Here is a 20,797-nt window from a genome sequence, read left to right as displayed (position 1 = left end):
ATCAATTAAAAAAATCAGTAATATACATTTTTACATCAATTCAAATAATCATTAATATACATTTTTACATCAATTCAAATAATCAGTAATATATATTTTTACATCAATTCAAATAATCATTAATATACATTTTTACATCAATTCAAATAATCAGTAATATACATTTTTACATCAATTCAAATAATCATTAATATACATTTTTACCACAGTTCAGATAATCAGTAATGTACATTTTTACTACAGTTCAGATAATCAGTAATATACATTTTTACTACAGTTCAAATAATCAGTAATATACATTTTTACATCAATTCAAATAATCATTAATATACATATTTACATCAATTCAGATAATCAGTAATATACATTTTTACATCAATTCAAATAATCAGTACTATACATTTTTACATCAATTCAAAAATTAACTGGATACAACATCCAATACTATTCCCAAAATAACTGCATTCGGCATTAAATGAGACAAAAAGGGTTGAAATGCCGTGAAAAAAAAAACAACCAACAAACAACATTTTGGATGTTGTATTTACTAACATTTTTACATCAATTCAGATAATCAGAAATATACATTTTTACATCAATTCAGATAATCAGTAATATACATTTTTATATCAATTCCAATAATCAGTATATATATTTCAACAATTCAGATAATCAGTATATATATTGTTACAGTTCAGATAATCAGTAATATACATTTTTACATCAATTAAAATAATCATAAATATACATTTTTACATCAATTCAGATAATCGGTAATATACATTTTTACATCAATTCAAATAATCAGTAATATACATTTTTACATCAATTCAGATAATCAATAATATACATTTTTACTTCAATTCAAATAATCAGTAATATATATTTTTACATCAATTCAGATAATCAGTAATATACATTTTTACAACAATTCAAATTATCAGTAATATACATTTTTACAACAACTAAGATAATCAGTAATATATATTTTACATCAATTCCGATAATCAGTAATATACATTTTTACATCAATTCAAATAATCAGTAATATACATTTTTACATTAATTCAGATAATCAGTAATATACATTTTTACATCAATTCAGATAATCAGTAATGTACATTTTTACATCAATTAAAATAATCATTGATATACATTTTTACATCAATTCAAATAATCATTAATATACATTTTTACATCAATTCAGATAATCATTAATATACATTTTTACATCAATTAAAATGATCAGTAATATACATTTTTACATCAATTCAAATAATCAGTAATATACATTTTTACATCAATTCAAATAATCATTAATATACATTTTTACATCAATTAAAATAATCAGTAATATACATTTTTACATCAATTAAAATAATCATTAATATACATTTTTACATCAATTCAAATAATCAGTAATATATATTTTTACATCAATTCAAATAATCATTAATATACATTTTTACATCAATTCAAATAATCATTAATATACATTTTTACATCAATTATAATAATCAGTAATATACATTTTTACATCAATTCAAATAATCATTAATATACATTTTTACCACAGTTCAGATAATCAGTAATGTACATTTTTACTACAGTTCAGATAATCAGTAATATACATTTTTACTACAGTTCAAATAATCAGTAATATACATTTTTACATCAATTCAAATAATCATTAATATACATTTTTACATCAATTCAAATAATCAGTACTATACATTTTTACATCAATTCAAATAATCAGTAATGTACATTTTTACCACAGTTCAGATAATCAGTAATGTACATTTTTACTACAGTTCAAATAATCAGTAATGTACATTTTTACTACAGTTCAAATAATCAGTAATATACATTTTTACATCAATTCAAATAATCATTAATATACATTTTTACATCAATTCAGATAATCATTAATATACATTTTTACATCAATTAAAATGATCAGTAATATACATTTTTACATCAATTCAGATAATCATTAATATACATTTTTACATCAATTCAAATAATCAGTAATATACATTTTTACATCAATTCAAATAATCATTAATATACATTTTTACATCAATTAAAAAAATCAGTAATATACATTTTTACATCAATTCAAATAATCATTAATATACATTTTTACATCAATTCAAATAATCAGTAATATATATTTTTACATCAATTCAAATAATCATTAATATACATTTTTACATCAATTCAAATAATCAGTAATATACATTTTTACATCAATTCAAATAATCATTAATATACATTTTTACCACAGTTCAGATAATCAGTAATGTACATTTTTACTACAGTTCAGATAATCAGTAATATACATTTTTACTACAGTTCAAATAATCAGTAATATACATTTTTACATCAATTCAAATAATCATTAATATACATATTTACATCAATTCAGATAATCAGTAATATACATTTTTACATCAATTCAAATAATCAGTACTATACATTTTTACATCAATTCAAATAATCAGTAATATACATTTTTACCACAGTTCAAATAATCAGTAATATACATTTTTACTACAGTTCAGATAATCAGTAATGTACATTTTTACTACAGTTCAAATAATCAGTAATGTACATTTTTACTACAGTTCAGATAATCAGTAATGTACATTTTTACTACAGTTCAAATAATCAGTAATATACATTTTTACATCAATTCAGATAATCAGTAATATACATTTTTACATCAATTCAAATAATCAGTAATATACATTTTTACATCAATTAAAATAATCAGTAATGTACATTTTTACATCAATTAAAATAATCAGTAATATACATTTTTACATCAATTCAGATAATCAGTAATATACATTTTTACATCAATTCAGATAATCAGTAATATACATTTTTACATCAATTCAAATAATCAGTAATATACATTTTTACATCAATTAAAATAATCAGTAATATACATTTTTACATCAATTAACATAATCAGTAATATACATTTTACATCAATTAAAATAATCAGTAATATACATTTTTACATCAATTAAAATAATCAGTAATATACATTTTTACATCAATTAAAATAATCAGTAATATACATTTTTACATCAATTCAGATAATCAGTAATATACATTTTTACATCAAGTCAGATAATCAGTAATATACATTTTTACATCAATTAAAATAATCAGTAATATACATTTTTACATTAATTCAGATAATCAGTACTATACATTTTTACATCAATTCAAATAATCAGTAATATACATTTTTACATCAAGTCAGATAATCAGTAATATATATTTTTACATCAAGTCAGATAATCAGTAATATACATTTTTACATCAATTAAAATAATCAGTAATATACATTTTTACATCAATTCAAATAATCAGTAATATACATTTTTACATCAATTGAGATAATCAGTAATATATATTTTTACAACAATTCAAATAATCATTAATATACATTTTTACATCAATTCAGATAATCAGTAACATACATTTTACATCAATTCAAATAATCAGTAATATAAATTTGTACATCAATTCAGATCATTAGTAATATACATTTTTACATCAATTCAGATAATCAGTAATATACATTTTTACATCAATTCAAATAATCATTAATATACATTTTTTACATCAACTAAAAAAATCATTAATATACATTTTTACAACCATTCAGTTAATCAGTAATATACATTTTTACATCAATTCAGATAATCAGTAATATATATTTTTACATCAATTCAGATAATCAGTAATATACATTTTTACATCAATTCAGATAATCAGTAATATACATTTTTACATCAATTCAGATAATCAGTAATATACATTTTTACATCAATTCAGATAATCAGTAATATACATTTTTACATCAATCTAGATAATCAGTAATATATATTATTACATCAATTCAGATAATCAGTAATATACATTTTACATCAATTCAAATAATCAGTAATATACATTTTTACATCAATTCAGATAATCAGTAATATACATTTTTACATTAATTCAAATAATCATTAATATACATTTTTACATCAATTCAGATAATCATTAATATACATTTTTACATCAATTCAGATAATCAGTAATATACATTTTTACATCAATTAAAATAATCATTGATATACAGTTTTACATCAATTCAAATAATCAGTAATATACATTTTTACATCAATTCAAATAATCAGTAATATACATTTTTACATCAATTAAAATGATCAGTAATATACATTTTTACATCAATTCAGATAATCAGTAATATACATTTTTACAACAATTCAGATAATCAGTAATATACATTTTTACATCAATTCAGATAATCAGTAATATACATTTTTACAGCAATTCAGATAATCAGTAATATATGCTTTACATCAATTAAAATAATCAATAATATACATTTTTACATCAATTCAAATGATCAGTAATATAAATTTTTACATCAATTCAAATAATCAGTAATATACATTTTTACATCAATTCAGATAATCAGTAATATACATTTTTACAGCAATTCAGATAATCAGTAATATATGCTTTACATCAATTAAAATAATCAATAATATACATTTTTACATCAATTCAAATGATCAGTAATATAAATTTTTACATCAATTAAAATAATCAATAATATACATTTTTACATCAATTCAAATAATCAGTAATATAAATTTTTACATCAATTCAAATAATCAGTAATATACATTTTTACATCAATTCAGATAATCAGTAATATACATTTTTACAACAATTAAAATAATCAGTAATATACATTTTTACATCAATTAAAGTAATCAGTAATATACATGTTTACATCAATTAAAATAATCATTAATATACATTTTTACATCAATTCAGATAATCAGTACTATACATTTTTACATCAATTCAGATAATCAATAATATACATTTTTACATCAATTCAGATAATCAGTAATATACATTTTTACAATTCAGATAATCAGTAATATATATTTTAACATCAATTCAGATAATCAGTAATATACATTTTTACAACAATTCAAATTATCAGTAATATACATTTTTACAACAACTAAGATAATCAGTAATATATATTTTACATCAATTACGATAATCAGTAATATACATTTTTACATCAATTCAAATAATCAGTAATATACATTTTTACATCAATTCAAATAATCAGCAATATACATTTTTACAACAACTCAGATAATCAGTAATATACATTTTTACATCAATTCAGATAATCATTAATATACATTTTTACTACAGTTCAGATAATCAGTAATGTACATTTTTACTACAGTTCAAATAATCAGTAATGTACATTTTTACTACAGTTCAGATAATCAGTAATGTACATTTTTACTACAGTTCAAATAATCAGTAATATACATTTTTACATCAATTCAGATAATCAGTAATATACATTTTTACATCAATTCAAATAATCAGTAATATACATTTTTACATCAATTAAAATAATCAGTAATGTACATTTTTACATCAATTAAAATAATCAGTAATATACATTTTTACATCAATTCAGATAATCAGTAATATACATTTTTACATCAATTCAGATAATCAGTAATATACATTTTTACATCAATTCAAATAATCAGTAATATACATTTTTACATCAATTAAAATAATCAGTAATATACATTTTTACATCAATTAACATAATCAGTAATATACATTTTACATCAATTAAAATAATCAGTAATATACATTTTTACATCAATTAAAATAATCAGTAATATACATTTTTACATCAATTAAAATAATCAGTAATATACATTTTTACATCAATTCAGATAATCAGTAATATACATTTTTACATCAAGTCAGATAATCAGTAATATACATTTTTACATCAATTAAAATAATCAGTAATATACATTTTTACATTAATTCAGATAATCAGTACTATACATTTTTACATCAATTCAAATAATCAGTAATATACATTTTTACATCAAGTCAGATAATCAGTAATATATATTTTTACATCAAGTCAGATAATCAGTAATATACATTTTTACATCAATTAAAATAATCAGTAATATACATTTTTACATCAATTCAAATAATCAGTAATATACATTTTTACATCAATTGAGATAATCAGTAATATATATTTTTACAACAATTCAAATAATCATTAATATACATTTTTACATCAATTCAGATAATCAGTAACATACATTTTACATCAATTCAAATAATCAGTAATATAAATTTGTACATCAATTCAGATCATTAGTAATATACATTTTTACATCAATTCAGATAATCAGTAATATACATTTTTACATCAATTCAAATAATCATTAATATACATTTTTTACATCAACTAAAAAAATCATTAATATACATTTTTACAACCATTCAGTTAATCAGTAATATACATTTTTACATCAATTCAGATAATCAGTAATATATATTTTTACATCAATTCAGATAATCAGTAATATACATTTTTACATCAATTCAGATAATCAGTAATATACATTTTTACATCAATTCAGATAATCAGTAATATACATTTTTACATCAATTCAGATAATCAGTAATATACATTTTTACATCAATCTAGATAATCAGTAATATATATTATTACATCAATTCAGATAATCAGTAATATACATTTTACATCAATTCAAATAATCAGTAATATACAGTTTTACATCAATTCAGATAATCAGTAATATACATTTTTACATTAATTCAAATAATCATTAATATACATTTTTACATCAATTCAGATAATCATTAATATACATTTTTACATCAATTCAGATAATCAGTAATATACATTTTTACATCAATTAAAATAATCATTGATATACAGTTTTACATCAATTCAAATAATCAGTAATATACATTTTTACATCAATTCAAATAATCAGTAATATACATTTTTACATCAATTAAAATGATCAGTAATATACATTTTTACATCAATTCAGATAATCAGTAATATACATTTTTACAACAATTCAGATAATCAGTAATATACATTTTTACATCAATTCAGATAATCAGTAATATACATTTTTACAGCAATTCAGATAATCAGTAATATATGCTTTACATCAATTAAAATAATCAATAATATACATTTTTACATCAATTCAAATGATCAGTAATATACATTTTTACATCAATTCAAATAATCAGTAATATACATTTTTACATCAATTCAAATAATCAGTAATATACATTTTTACATCAATTCAGATAATCAGTAATATACATTTTTACAACAATTAAAATAATCAGTAATATACATTTTTACATCAATTAAAGTAATCAGTAATATACATGTTTACATCAATTAAAATAATCATTAATATACATTTTTACATCAATTCAGATAATCAGTACTATACATTTTTACATCAATTCAGATAATCAATAATATACATTTTTACATCAATTCAGATAATCAGTAATATACATTTTTACAATTCAGATAATCAGTAATATATATTTTAACATCAATTCAGATAATCAGTAATATACATTTTTACAACAATTCAAATGATCAGTAATATACATTTTTACAACAACTCAGATAATCAGTAATATATATTTTACATCAATTCCGATAATCAGTAATATACATTTTTACATCAATTCAAATAATCAGTAATATACATTTTTACATCAATTCAAATAATCAGCAATATACATTTTTACAACAACTCAGATAATCAGTAATATACATTTTTACATCAATTCAGATAATCATTAATATACATTTTTACATCAATTCAGATAATCATTAATATACATTTTTACATCAATTCAGATAATCAGTAATATACATTTTTACATCAATTCAGATAATCAGTAATATACATTTTTACATCAATTCAGATAATCAGTAATATACATTTTTACATCAATTCAGATAATCAGTAATATACATTTTTACATCAATTAAAATAATCATTCATATACATTTTTACAGCAATTCAAATGATCAGTAATATACATTTTTACATCAATTCAAATTATCACTAATATACATTTTTACATCAATTCAAATAATCTGTAATATACATTTTTACATTAATTTAAATAATCAGTAATATACATTTTTACATCAATTCAAATAATCAGTAATATACATTTTTACATCAATTCAGATAATCAGTAATATACATTTTTACAACAATTCAGATAATCAGTAATATACATTTTTACATCAATTCAGATAATCAGTAATATACATTTTTACAGCAATTCAGATAATCAGTAATATATGCTTTACATCAATTAAAATAATCAATAATATACATTTTTACATCAATTCAAATGATCAGTAATATACATTTTTACATCAATTCAAATAATCAGTAATATACATTTTTACATCAATTCAAATAATCAGTAATATACATTTTTACATCAATTCAGATAATCAGTAATATACATTTTTACAACAATTAAAATAATCAGTAATATACATTTTTACATCAATTAAAGTAATCAGTAATATACATGTTTACATCAATTAAAATAATCATTAATATACATTTTTACATCAATTCAGATAATCAGTACTATACATTTTTACATCAATTCAGATAATCAATAATATACATTTTTACATCAATTCAGATAATCAGTAATATACATTTTTACAATTCAGATAATCAGTAATATATATTTTAACATCAATTCAGATAATCAGTAATATACATTTTTACAACAATTCAAATGATCAGTAATATACATTTTTACAACAACTCAGATAATCAGTAATATATATTTTACATCAATTCCGATAATCAGTAATATACATTTTTACATCAATTCAAATAGTCAGTAATATACATTTTTACATCAATTCAAATAATCAGCAATATACATTTTTACAACAACTCAGATAATCAGTAATATACATTTTTACCACAGTTCAGATAATCAGTAATATACATTTTTACTACAGTTCAAATAATCAGTAATATACATTTTTACATCAATTCAAATAATCAGTAATATACATTTTTACATCAATTCAAATAATCATTAATATACATTTTTACATCAATTCAGATAATCAGTAATATACATTTTTACATCAATTAAAATAATCAGTAATATACATTTTTACATCAATTCAGATAATCAGTAATATACATTTTTACAACAATTCAAATTATCAGTAATATACATTTTTACAACAACTAAGATAATCAGTAATATATATTTTACATCAATTCAGATAATCAGTAATATACATTTTTACATCAATTCAAATAATCAGTAATATACATTTTTACATCAATTCAAATAATCATAAATATACATTTTTACATCAATTCAGATAATCAGTAATATACATTTTTACATCAATTCAAATGATCATTGATATAGATTTTTACATAAAATAATCATTAATATACATTTTTACATTAATTCAGATAATCAGAAATATACATTTTTACTACAGTCCAGATAATCAGTATTATACATTTTTACTACAGTTCAGATAATCAGTAATATACATTTTGCTATAGTTAAAATAATCAGTAATGTACATTTTTACATCAATTTAAATAATCAGTAATATATATTTTTGCATCAATTCAGATAATCAGTAATATACATTTTTACATCAATTCAAATAATCATTAATATACATTTTTACATCAATTCAGGTAATCAGTAATATACATTTTTACATCAATTCAGATAATCAGTAATATACATCTTTATATCAATTCCAATAATCAGTATATATATTTCAACAATTCAGATAATCAGTATATATATTGTTACAGTTCAGATAATCAGTAATATACATTTTTACATCAATTACAAATAATCATAAATATACATTTTTACATCAATTCAGATAATCGGTAATATACATTTTTACATCAATTCAGATAATCAGTAATATACATTTTTACTTCAGTTCAGATAATCAGTAATATACATTTTTACGTCAATTCAAATAATCAGTAATATACATTTTTACATCAATTCAGATAATCAGTAATATACATTTTTACATCAATTCAAACAATCAGTAATATACATTTTTACATTAATTCAGATAATCAGTAATATACATTTTTACATCAATTCAGATAATCAGTAATGTACATTTTTACATCAATTAAAATAATCATTGATATACAGTTTTACATCAATTCAAATAATCATTAATATACATTTTTACATCAATTCAGATAATCATTAATATACATTTTTACATCAATTCAGATAATCATTAATATACATTTTTACATCAATTCAAATAATCATTAATATACATTTTTACATCAATTCAGATAATCAGTAATATATATTTTTACATCAATTCAAATAATCATTAATATACATTTTTACATCAATTCTAATAATCATTAATATACATTTTTACATCAATTCAAATAATCATTAATATACTTTTTTACATCAATTCAGATAATCAGTAATATACATTTTTACATCAATTCAGATAATCATTAATATACATTTTTACATCAATTCAGATAATCATTAATATACATTTTTACATCAATTAAAATAATCATTAATATACATTTTTACCACAGTTCAGATAATCAGTAATGTACATTTTTACTACAGGTCAGATAATCAGTAATATACATTTTTACTACAGTTCAAATAATCAGTAATATACATTTTTACATCAATTCAAATAATCATTAATATACATTTTTACATCAATTCAAATAATCATTAATATACATTTTTACATCAATTCAGATAATCATTAATATACATTTTTACATCAATTCAAATAATCAGCAATATACATTTTTACATCAATTCAGATAATCATTAATATACATTTTTACATCAATTCAGATAATCATTAATATACATTTTTACATCAAATCAGATAATCATTAATATACATTTTTACATCAATTCAGATAATCATTAATATACATTTTTACATCAATTCAAATAATCAGCAATATACATTTTTACATCTATTCAGATAATCATTAATATACATTTTTACATCAATTCAGATAATCATTAATATACATTTTTACATCAATTCAGATAATCATTAATATACATTTTTACATCAATTCAGATAATCATTAATATACATTTTTACATCAATTCAAATAATAATTAATATACATTGTTACATCAATTCAGATAATCATTAATATACATTTTTACATCAATTCAAATAATCATTAATATACATTTTTACATCAATTCAGATAATCATTAATATACATTTTTACATCAATTCAAATAATCATTAATATACATTTTTACATCAATTCAGATAATCATTAATATACTTTTTTACATCAATTCAGATAATCAGTAATATACATTTTTACATCAATTCAGATAATCATTAATATACATTTTTACATCAATTCAGATAATCATTAATATACATTTTTACATCAATTAAAATAATCATTAATATACATTTTTACCACAGTTCAGATAATCAGTAATGTACATTTTTACTACAGGTCAGATAATCAGTAATATACATTTTTACTACAGTTCAAATAATCAGTAATATACATTTTTACATCAATTCAAATAATCATTAATATACATTTTTACATCAATTCAAATAATCATTAATATACATTTTTACATCAATTCAGATAATCATTAATATACATTTTTACATCAATTCAAATAATCAGCAATATACATTTTTACATCAATTCAGATAATCATTAATATACATTTTTACATCAATTCAGATAATCATTAATATACATTTTTACATCAAATCAGATAATCATTAATATACATTTTTACATCAATTCAGATAATCATTAATATACATTTTTACATCAATTCAAATAATCAGCAATATACATTTTTACATCTATTCAGATAATCATTAATATACATTTTTACATCAATTCAGATAATCATTAATATACATTTTTACATCAATTCAGATAATCATTAATATACATTTTTACATCAATTCAGATAATCATTAATATACATTTTTACATCAATTCAAATAATAATTAATATACATTGTTACATCAATTCAGATAATCATTAATATACATTTTTACATCAATTCAAATAATCATTAATATACATTTTTACATCAATTCAGATAATCATTAATATACATTTTTACATCAATTCAAATAATCATTAATATACATTTTTACATCAATTCAGATAATCATTAATATACATTTTTACATCAATTCAGATAATCAGTAATATACATTTTTACATCAATTCAAATAATCATTGATATACATTTTTACATCAATTCAAATAATCATTAATATACATTGTTACATCAATTCAAATAATCAGTAATATACATTTTTACACTAATTCAGATAATCATTAATATACATTTTTACATCAATTCAGATAATCATTAATATACATTTTTACATCAATTCAAATAATCATTAATATACATTTTTACATCAATTCAAATAATCATTAATATACATTTTTACATCAATTCAGATAATCATTAATATACATTTTTACATCAATTCAGATAATCATTAATATACATTTTTACATCAATTCAGATAATCATTAATATACATTTTTACATCAATTCAGATAATCAGTAATATACATTTTTACATCAATTCAAATAATCATTGATATACATTTTTACATCAATTCAAATAATAATTAATATACATTGTTACATCAATTCAAATAATCATTAATATACATTGTTACATCAATTCAGATAATCATTAATATACATTTTTACATCAATTCAGATAATCATTAATATACATTTTTACATCAATTCAGATAATCATTAATATACATTTTTACATCAATTCAGATAATCAGTAATATACATTTTTACATCAATTCAAATAATCATTGATATACATTTTTACATCAATTCAAATAATAATTAATATACATTGTTACATCAATTCAGATAATCAGTAATATACATTTTTACATCAATTCAGATAATCAGTAATATACATTTTACATCAATTCAGATAATCAGTAATATACATTTTTACATTAATTCAAATAATCATTAATATACATTTTTACGTCAATTCAGATAATCATTAATATACATTTTTACATCAATTCAAATAATCAGTAATATACATTTTTACATTAATTCAAATAATCATTAATATACATTTTTACATCAATTCAAATAATCATTAATATACATTTTTACATTAATTCAAATAATCATTAATATACATTTTTACATCAATTCAGATAATCAGTAATATACATTTTTACATCAATTCAAATAATCAGTAATATACATTTTTACATCAATTCAAATAATCATTAATATACATTTTTACCACAGTTCAGATAATCAGTAATGTACATTTTTACTACAGGTCAGATAATCAGTAATATACATTTTTACTACAGTTCAAATAATCAGTAATATACATTTTTACATCAATTCAAATAATCAGTAATATACATTTTTACATCAATTCAAATAATCAGTAATATACATTTTTACATCAATTCAAATCATCATTAATATACATTTTTACATCAATTCAAATAATCAGTAATATATATTTTTCCATCAATTCAAATATTCAGTACTATACATTTTTACATCAATTAAAATATTCAGTACTATACATTTTTACATCAATTCAAATAATCAGTAATGTACATTTTTACCACAGTTCAGATAATCAGTAATGTACATTTTTACTACAGTTCAGATAATCAGTAATGTACATTTGTACTACAGTTCAAATAATCAGTAATATACATTTTTACATCAATTCAAATAATCATTAATATACATTTTTACATCAATTCATATAATCAGTAATATACATTTTTACATCAATTCAAATAATCAGTAATATACATTTTTACATCAATTCAGATAATCAGTAATATACATTTTTACATCAATTCAGATAATCAGTAATGTACATTTTTACTACAGTTAAGATAATCAGTAATGTACATTTTTACTACAGTTCAAATAATCAGTAATGTACATTTTTACTACAGTTTAAATAATAAGTAATATACATTTTTACATCAATTCAGATAATCATTAATATACATTTTTACATCAATTCAGATAATCAGTAATATACATTTTTACATCAATTCAAATAATCAGTAATATACATTTTTACCACAGTTCAGGTAATCAGTAATGTACATTTTTCCCACAGTTCAGATAATCAGTAATGTACATTTTTACTACAGTTCAGATAATCAGTAATGTACATTTTTACTACAGTTCAAATAATCAGTAATATACATTTTTACATCAATTCAAATAATCAGTAATATACATTTTTACATCAATTCAAATAATCAGTAATATACATTTTTACATCAATTCAGATAATCAGTAATATACATTTTTACATCAAGTCAAATAATGAGTAATATACATTTTTACATCAATTCAAATAATCAGTAATATACATTTTTACATCAATTCAAATAATCAGTAATATACATTTTTACATCAATTAAAATAATCAGTAATATACATTTTTACATCAATTAAAATAATCAGTAATATACATTTTTACATCAATTAAAATAATCAGTAATATACATTTTTACATCAATTAAAATAATCAGTAATATACATTTTTACATCAATTCAAATAATCAGTAATATACATTTTTACATCAATTAAAATAATCAGTAATATACATTTTTACATCAATTTAAATAATCAGTAATATACATTTTTACATCAATTCAAATAATCAGTAATATACATTTTTACATCAATTCAAATAATCATTAAGATACATTTTTACATCAATTCAGATAATCAGTAATATACATTTTTACATCAATTCAGATAATCAGTAATATACATTTTTACATCAATTCAGATAATCAGTAATATACATTTTTACATCAATTCAGATAATCAGTAATATACATTTTTACATCAATTCAGATAATCAGTAATATACATTTTTACATCAATTCAGATAATCAGTAATATACATTTTACATCAATTCAAATAATCAGTAATATACATTTTTACATCAATTCAGATAATCAGTAATATACATTTGTACATTAAATAATCATTAATATACATTTTTACATTAATTCAGATAATCAGTAATATACATTTTTACTACAGTTCAGATAATCAGTAATATACATTTTGCTACAGTTCAAATAATCACTAATGTACATTTTTACATCAATTCAAATAATGAGTTATATATAAATTTGCATCAATTCAGATAATCAATAATATACATTTTTACTACAGTTCAGATAATCAGTAATATACATTTTTACTACAGTTCAGATAATCAGTAATATACATTTTTACATCAATTCAAATAATCATTAATATACATTTTTACATCAATTCAGATAATCAGTAATATACATTTTTACAACAATTCAAATGATCAGTAATATACATTTTTACATCAATTCAAATAATCAGTAATATACATTTTTACATCAATTCAAATGATCAGTAATATACATTTTTACATCAATTCAAATAATCAGTAATATACATTTTTACAACAATTCAAATAATCAGTAATATACATTTTTACATCAATTCAAATGATCAGTAATATACATCTTTACAACAATTCAAATGATCAGTAATATACATTTTTACAACAATTAAAATAATCAGTAATATACATTTTTACATCAATTCAAATAATCAGTAATATACATTTTTACAATTCAAATAATCAGTAATATACATTTTTACAATTCAAATAATCAGTAATATACATTTTTACAATTCAAATAATCAGTAATATACATTTTTACATCAATTCAGATAATCAGTAATATACATTTTTACATCAATTAAAATAATCATTAATATACATTCTTACATCAATAAAAATAATCATTAATATACATTTTTACCACAGTTCAGATAATCAGTAATATACATTTTTACAACCACTCAGATAATCATTAATATACATTTTACAACCACTCAGATAATTAGTAATATACATCTTTACATCAATTCAGATAATCAGTAATATATATTTTTACATCAATTCAGATAATCAGTAATATACATTTTTACATCAATTCAGATAATCAGAAATATACATTTTTACAACAATACAGATAATCAGTAATATATATTTTTACATCAATTCAGATAATCATTAATATACATTTTTACCACAGTTCAGATAATCAGTAATGTACATTTTTACTACAGTTCAAATAATCAGTAATATACATTTTTACATCAATTCAGATAATCAGTAATATACATTTTTACATCAATTCAGATAATCAGTAATATACATTTTTACATCAATTCAGATAATCAGTAATATACATTTTTACTACAGTTCACATAATCAATAATATAACTCTAAAAATAAGTGTTTTTCTGATTGTCCAAGTGTAATTGATCATGCAATATAATTGATAGAGTGTGATCTTCACTTTACTGATAGTTGATTTACAAACATTTTCAGTATTTCATTACCTTGAGATGATTATGTAAAATTCAGAGATATAAGGTAACTTCAGTCGTATTATGGATGGTTTGACCCAAGGGATTTCCCCTTCATTAATTGAGCGAATGAAATATATTTAAAGTAAAAATTCTTTTTGCCATTTTTCATGGATGTATCGGATACCTGAGAAATAGAAATCTTCTTTTTTGGTGCAAGGAAAAGAACTAATATTCAAGATTTACTTGAATGATATGCAACAAAAATAATGTACCTTTATTTATCTAGATTTGTTTTCACTTTGTATATCCATAAATTTTAAAACAGCTTCACGTGTGTGTTTTCTGTGTTAATGTAATGTTGATAATTACACTTTAAATTATGTTTTTTTTAACTATTAATCAATTATTTATCAAAATCAAAAATGCATGCAATAATATGAGGTTTTAAAATTCTTTTTTAAAAATATTACTAAATTAAATTCACCAGAATGCATTTGCATTTCAACATTAAGTAATTTTAGACAGCACAAATTTTTAGAAAAGTCTATAACTATGAATAAATATGGTTGAAAGTTCTAAATTTAACATTTTAAAACTAAATATAAAAAAATAATTATCACAATGTTATTAAGTACTTGCAAATATTCACGTTTCCTTCTCAAGTGGTTACTGAAAATTAATAATTTCCTACTGTAACTGTATATTCTGTAAGGCTAGTATATTGAAGAGAATGTGGCAACAAAAATGTTAACATTAAACTACATTTATTTCTTACATGATTATTTATTTTCACTTGTTTTAAATTTTAAATGAATTTTGATGTATTTTTCCATTTTTTTGTTGTTGTCTTTATTAATAAATTTAAACTCTAATGTCATAATATAAATATTATCCAATTCAATGAAAAACGAACATTTTTTTTTTTTTTTTTGTAGAAATGATGATCCGGATATTGAAGATTACGGAAACAAATGGTCTTTGGGTGCCTTATTACGTTACCTGAAAAGACTTGGAACTGACACGCCAGGTAACAATTGCTTCCTTTCATTATCAACATTTTATTATGTCTGTCAGTAGAAAATGTTTATTTCATTGTTAATTTTTTTTCTATCTTATTAAAAAGTTTTTATTTTAATATAATGAATCAATATGTTTGCAATCAATATAACGGTGCTGTTCAATTTTTTTTTCTGAAATTATTTTTGTAAACAAAAATTTTAAGTCATCTTCAAATTTGGACATTGGATTTATTTTATCTTTAACTAACTGACCCATGTCCTGGCATTGCCTGGGAAAATATATTAACCCCCAAAATTCCATACCCAATCTTGAATGATCCAACACAAACACAGACCCCCATAATGTTAAAAGCCGGTGTGTGAACTGGTCTATGATGGTAACTGAACAGGAGAACTTTCAGAGGCATGATGATGTCCCCCTCCCTCTAATTGAAATATTCTAAGCTTTTCACTGCATAAGAGAAACAAAATTGCTCCTTCATTTGTAAGGATGGGAGTTTGGTATGATGGGAGTGGGGAGTAATGAGTCAATTCATTAATTTTATTTTCTTCTTACAAATTTCTTCCTTTGCTCTCTTCCTGGATTTACCAGCCTGAAAAGTGCAACTAGTTGATTTGCTGAAATTTTTATAAAGTTGATCTCATCTCCTACTTGTGAAAAAAATAACTTTGGTTTGTAAAATATAAAAAAAAAAATTGTGATTGAGAAATTGCTGACATAGTTACCAAAAATCAAATACTTTTAAAGGTGGGTCTACTGGGTCATCTCAGATTTTTATTGGTGGAAGCACTAATTCGACTCAGTTTTTAAAAGAATAGTCAGTATTCAAAGGACATGGAATTGATAAGGAGGTGAAAATATATGTTGCTTAAGAGAGCTTGTGTTTTTCACATATATGTGATACTTTATATTTTGTCTAGTTATTAATATAGTGCGGATGTTTTATATTTTTCTTAAAGTGGCAGTTATTAATATAAAGCTGTTTAAGTACCTATTGTTGCATGCTGGAACTGCTTATCACGTTTTTGTTTTAACAAAATGAATTTTTTTATTGAAGATACACAATAGTTACTCATTCAGCCCACCATGTAAAAAATACCCTGTTTACATGTTTTGAATTATCAAAACAGAAAAATATAGCTAAATATGACAAGTGAGAAAAACTATCCCTTTCTCCAAAATAGTTTATACAGTAAATACTATAGAAACTATTTTTATTGTTCAGTAGAATACTTACAATCATTGATATTTAGAGTTGTTTTTTTGTGATAGTAAACAATTTTCTGTTTTTTAAGGTACTTATGCAGTTTATGGACTATGCTAAAATAATATCATTATTTAAAAACCCATTCATAACATGGGGATGGGAGGGTTTTGTTAACTATTCTGTACTTGCACTGAAATTTTAATAAAGAAAAGGTACTGTAAAACTTGAATTTAACTTGAAAATTATATCTAAAAAATAGCATGATCCATAAACTTTAGAATTTAATAAATTTACAAAATTTACAAAATTTAATAAACTATTTTTTGATTGTTTTTAGTAAAAATTATTCTGATTATGATAAAAATGTAACATTTTCATAATCAATAAAACCGTAAAGGATGGGCAGCACACGCATTTTTCAACAAATGCATATACTTGTGTAGCCATTGGTTATCACCAGTTAGCAATCAAGAAACAATCTAATTAAATAAAAGTTGTTTTACATGCGCATGTGTCATCTGGTCCTCATTCTTGATCACCGCTTTTTCCATTGGTTCGTTTTTTGCTTTGTTTAGTAACTGAGGTAAGCTGTTTAACTTATGATGAATAAAACTCATGCATGGGAACACAAGGAAACTTGTTGGCAGTTTTAAAGGTTTTATTGAGGTAGATTAATTAAGGAGAAAGATGATAAATTTCTTTCTAAGATAAGCTACAAAGATATTTTAATGAAAAATTAATCAACAAATGGATAATGTTGAGGAGATCCTCTACAGTATTTGAACCAAGTCAAATTTGTTCTGTCTTTTCTGATTTAGTTTCAATAGTTTCGTTTCGACACGCATTCTCCCAACACGCTGTCTTTCAACTCGCCGGTGGTTTCTTTCTCTTCCTCTTTTATACCCGTTCAACAAACCCCCTCGCCTCTAATTTGCATATCTCACACATAAATTTGCATGACTGTCAAACATATAAATGCAATGTCAGCATTTTAATTTTTTTTTTTCTTAGAGGAAAAAAAAAACACGAAACTCATGCTATTCAGATAAGTTACGGTTTTCCACACAGATCCATACATTGCATGGACAGCACATCTTTTCTCTCAAAGACTCTGTGTCAAACACGTGACGCAGTTTCCATCTCTCAATTCCACATTTGCTTCTAGCATGTTTGCTAACCTATGTCCATTTCTGTTTGTTGCCAGTAAATTGACCTTTTTTTTTTCTTTTTTTTTTTTACACGGTGGTCACCACTTATCAAGGCCCGTAAGCCACTCAGAGATAAGGGTTATTGCAAGTACAGTACGTTAGTGTGGAGATTTATTGAAGTGTTTACTTGAGGTGGCGGTTCATTAGGAATTTGTTTACGTTGGACTTGAAGACATCGAGGTTGTAGTCAGGTGGGAAGCAGGCAGACGGAACAGAGTTCCACAGGCGTGCAGTTCTAAGAAAGAAGCTTTGTTCATGGAATCCACGTTTTGATTTAGGCACAGATAAAGAGTGGGGAAAATTTTGACAGTGGATTCAGCTAGACAGGTGTTTTTCGTGAAAGATTGGCAAGAGGGGACCAGAAATTGGAACTCAGACGAGCACCTGCCATGGAAATAACGATAAAACAAGGACAGGCTCGCAACGTCTCTTCTGTGGGAGAGAGGTTCCAGGGAAGAGAAAAGGGCATCCCCCATTAAGCCATGAAGTCTATTTTGTACTCTGTCAAGGCAGGATAGGCTGTTTTTAGCAGCTCCTGCCCAGATATGGCAGCAGTATTCCATCCTAGGACATACTTGGCTTTTATATAGATAGAGAATTGCATCAGTAGTGAGATATCTTCTGGAGCGGTAGAAGGATCCCACCATCTTTCCAGCGACCTTGGCAACAGACTTGATGTACGTGTTCCATTTCAGATCAGGAGTAAAGGACAAACCCAGAAGTTTGTCAAAATATGGGGCTTCTCCTAGACGAGAGCCATCCATTTCAATTGATGCCAGATGGGGATCAGAGCGTTGATGATGTAAAGATAGGAGTTTGGTTTTAGATGCATTAAAGGTAACCAGCCACGTCTTGTCCCACTGAACAGATGCAGCAGGCAGCACAACTCATAGCTTCTCTATAT

At 21.8% G+C, this 20,797-nt stretch overlaps 1 protein-coding gene across 2 annotated transcripts in view; it reads left to right on the top strand.

Annotated features, from left to right (window-relative positions):
* The window catches only part of LOC145255738 (tubulin polyglutamylase TTLL5-like), a 459,668-nt gene that overhangs the window by 279,174 nt on the left and 159,697 nt on the right, over nt 1–20,797 (top strand). For both annotated transcript variants that reach the window (XM_080114369.1, XM_080114368.1), the window contains exon 12: nt 17,394–17,485. In XM_080114369.1, the coding sequence (XP_079970495.1) occupies nt 17,394–17,485 (92 nt within the window). The remainder of the gene's footprint in view (nt 1–17,393; nt 17,486–20,797) is intronic.

Source organism: Euprymna scolopes, chromosome 31, assembly GCF_053919585.1.
Source record: "Euprymna scolopes isolate OS-2025 chromosome 31, ASM5391958v1, whole genome shotgun sequence".
NCBI classification, from domain to species: Eukaryota; Metazoa; Mollusca; class Cephalopoda; order Sepiida; family Sepiolidae; genus Euprymna; species Euprymna scolopes.
This window is presented reverse-complemented; position numbering and strand designations above follow the sequence as displayed.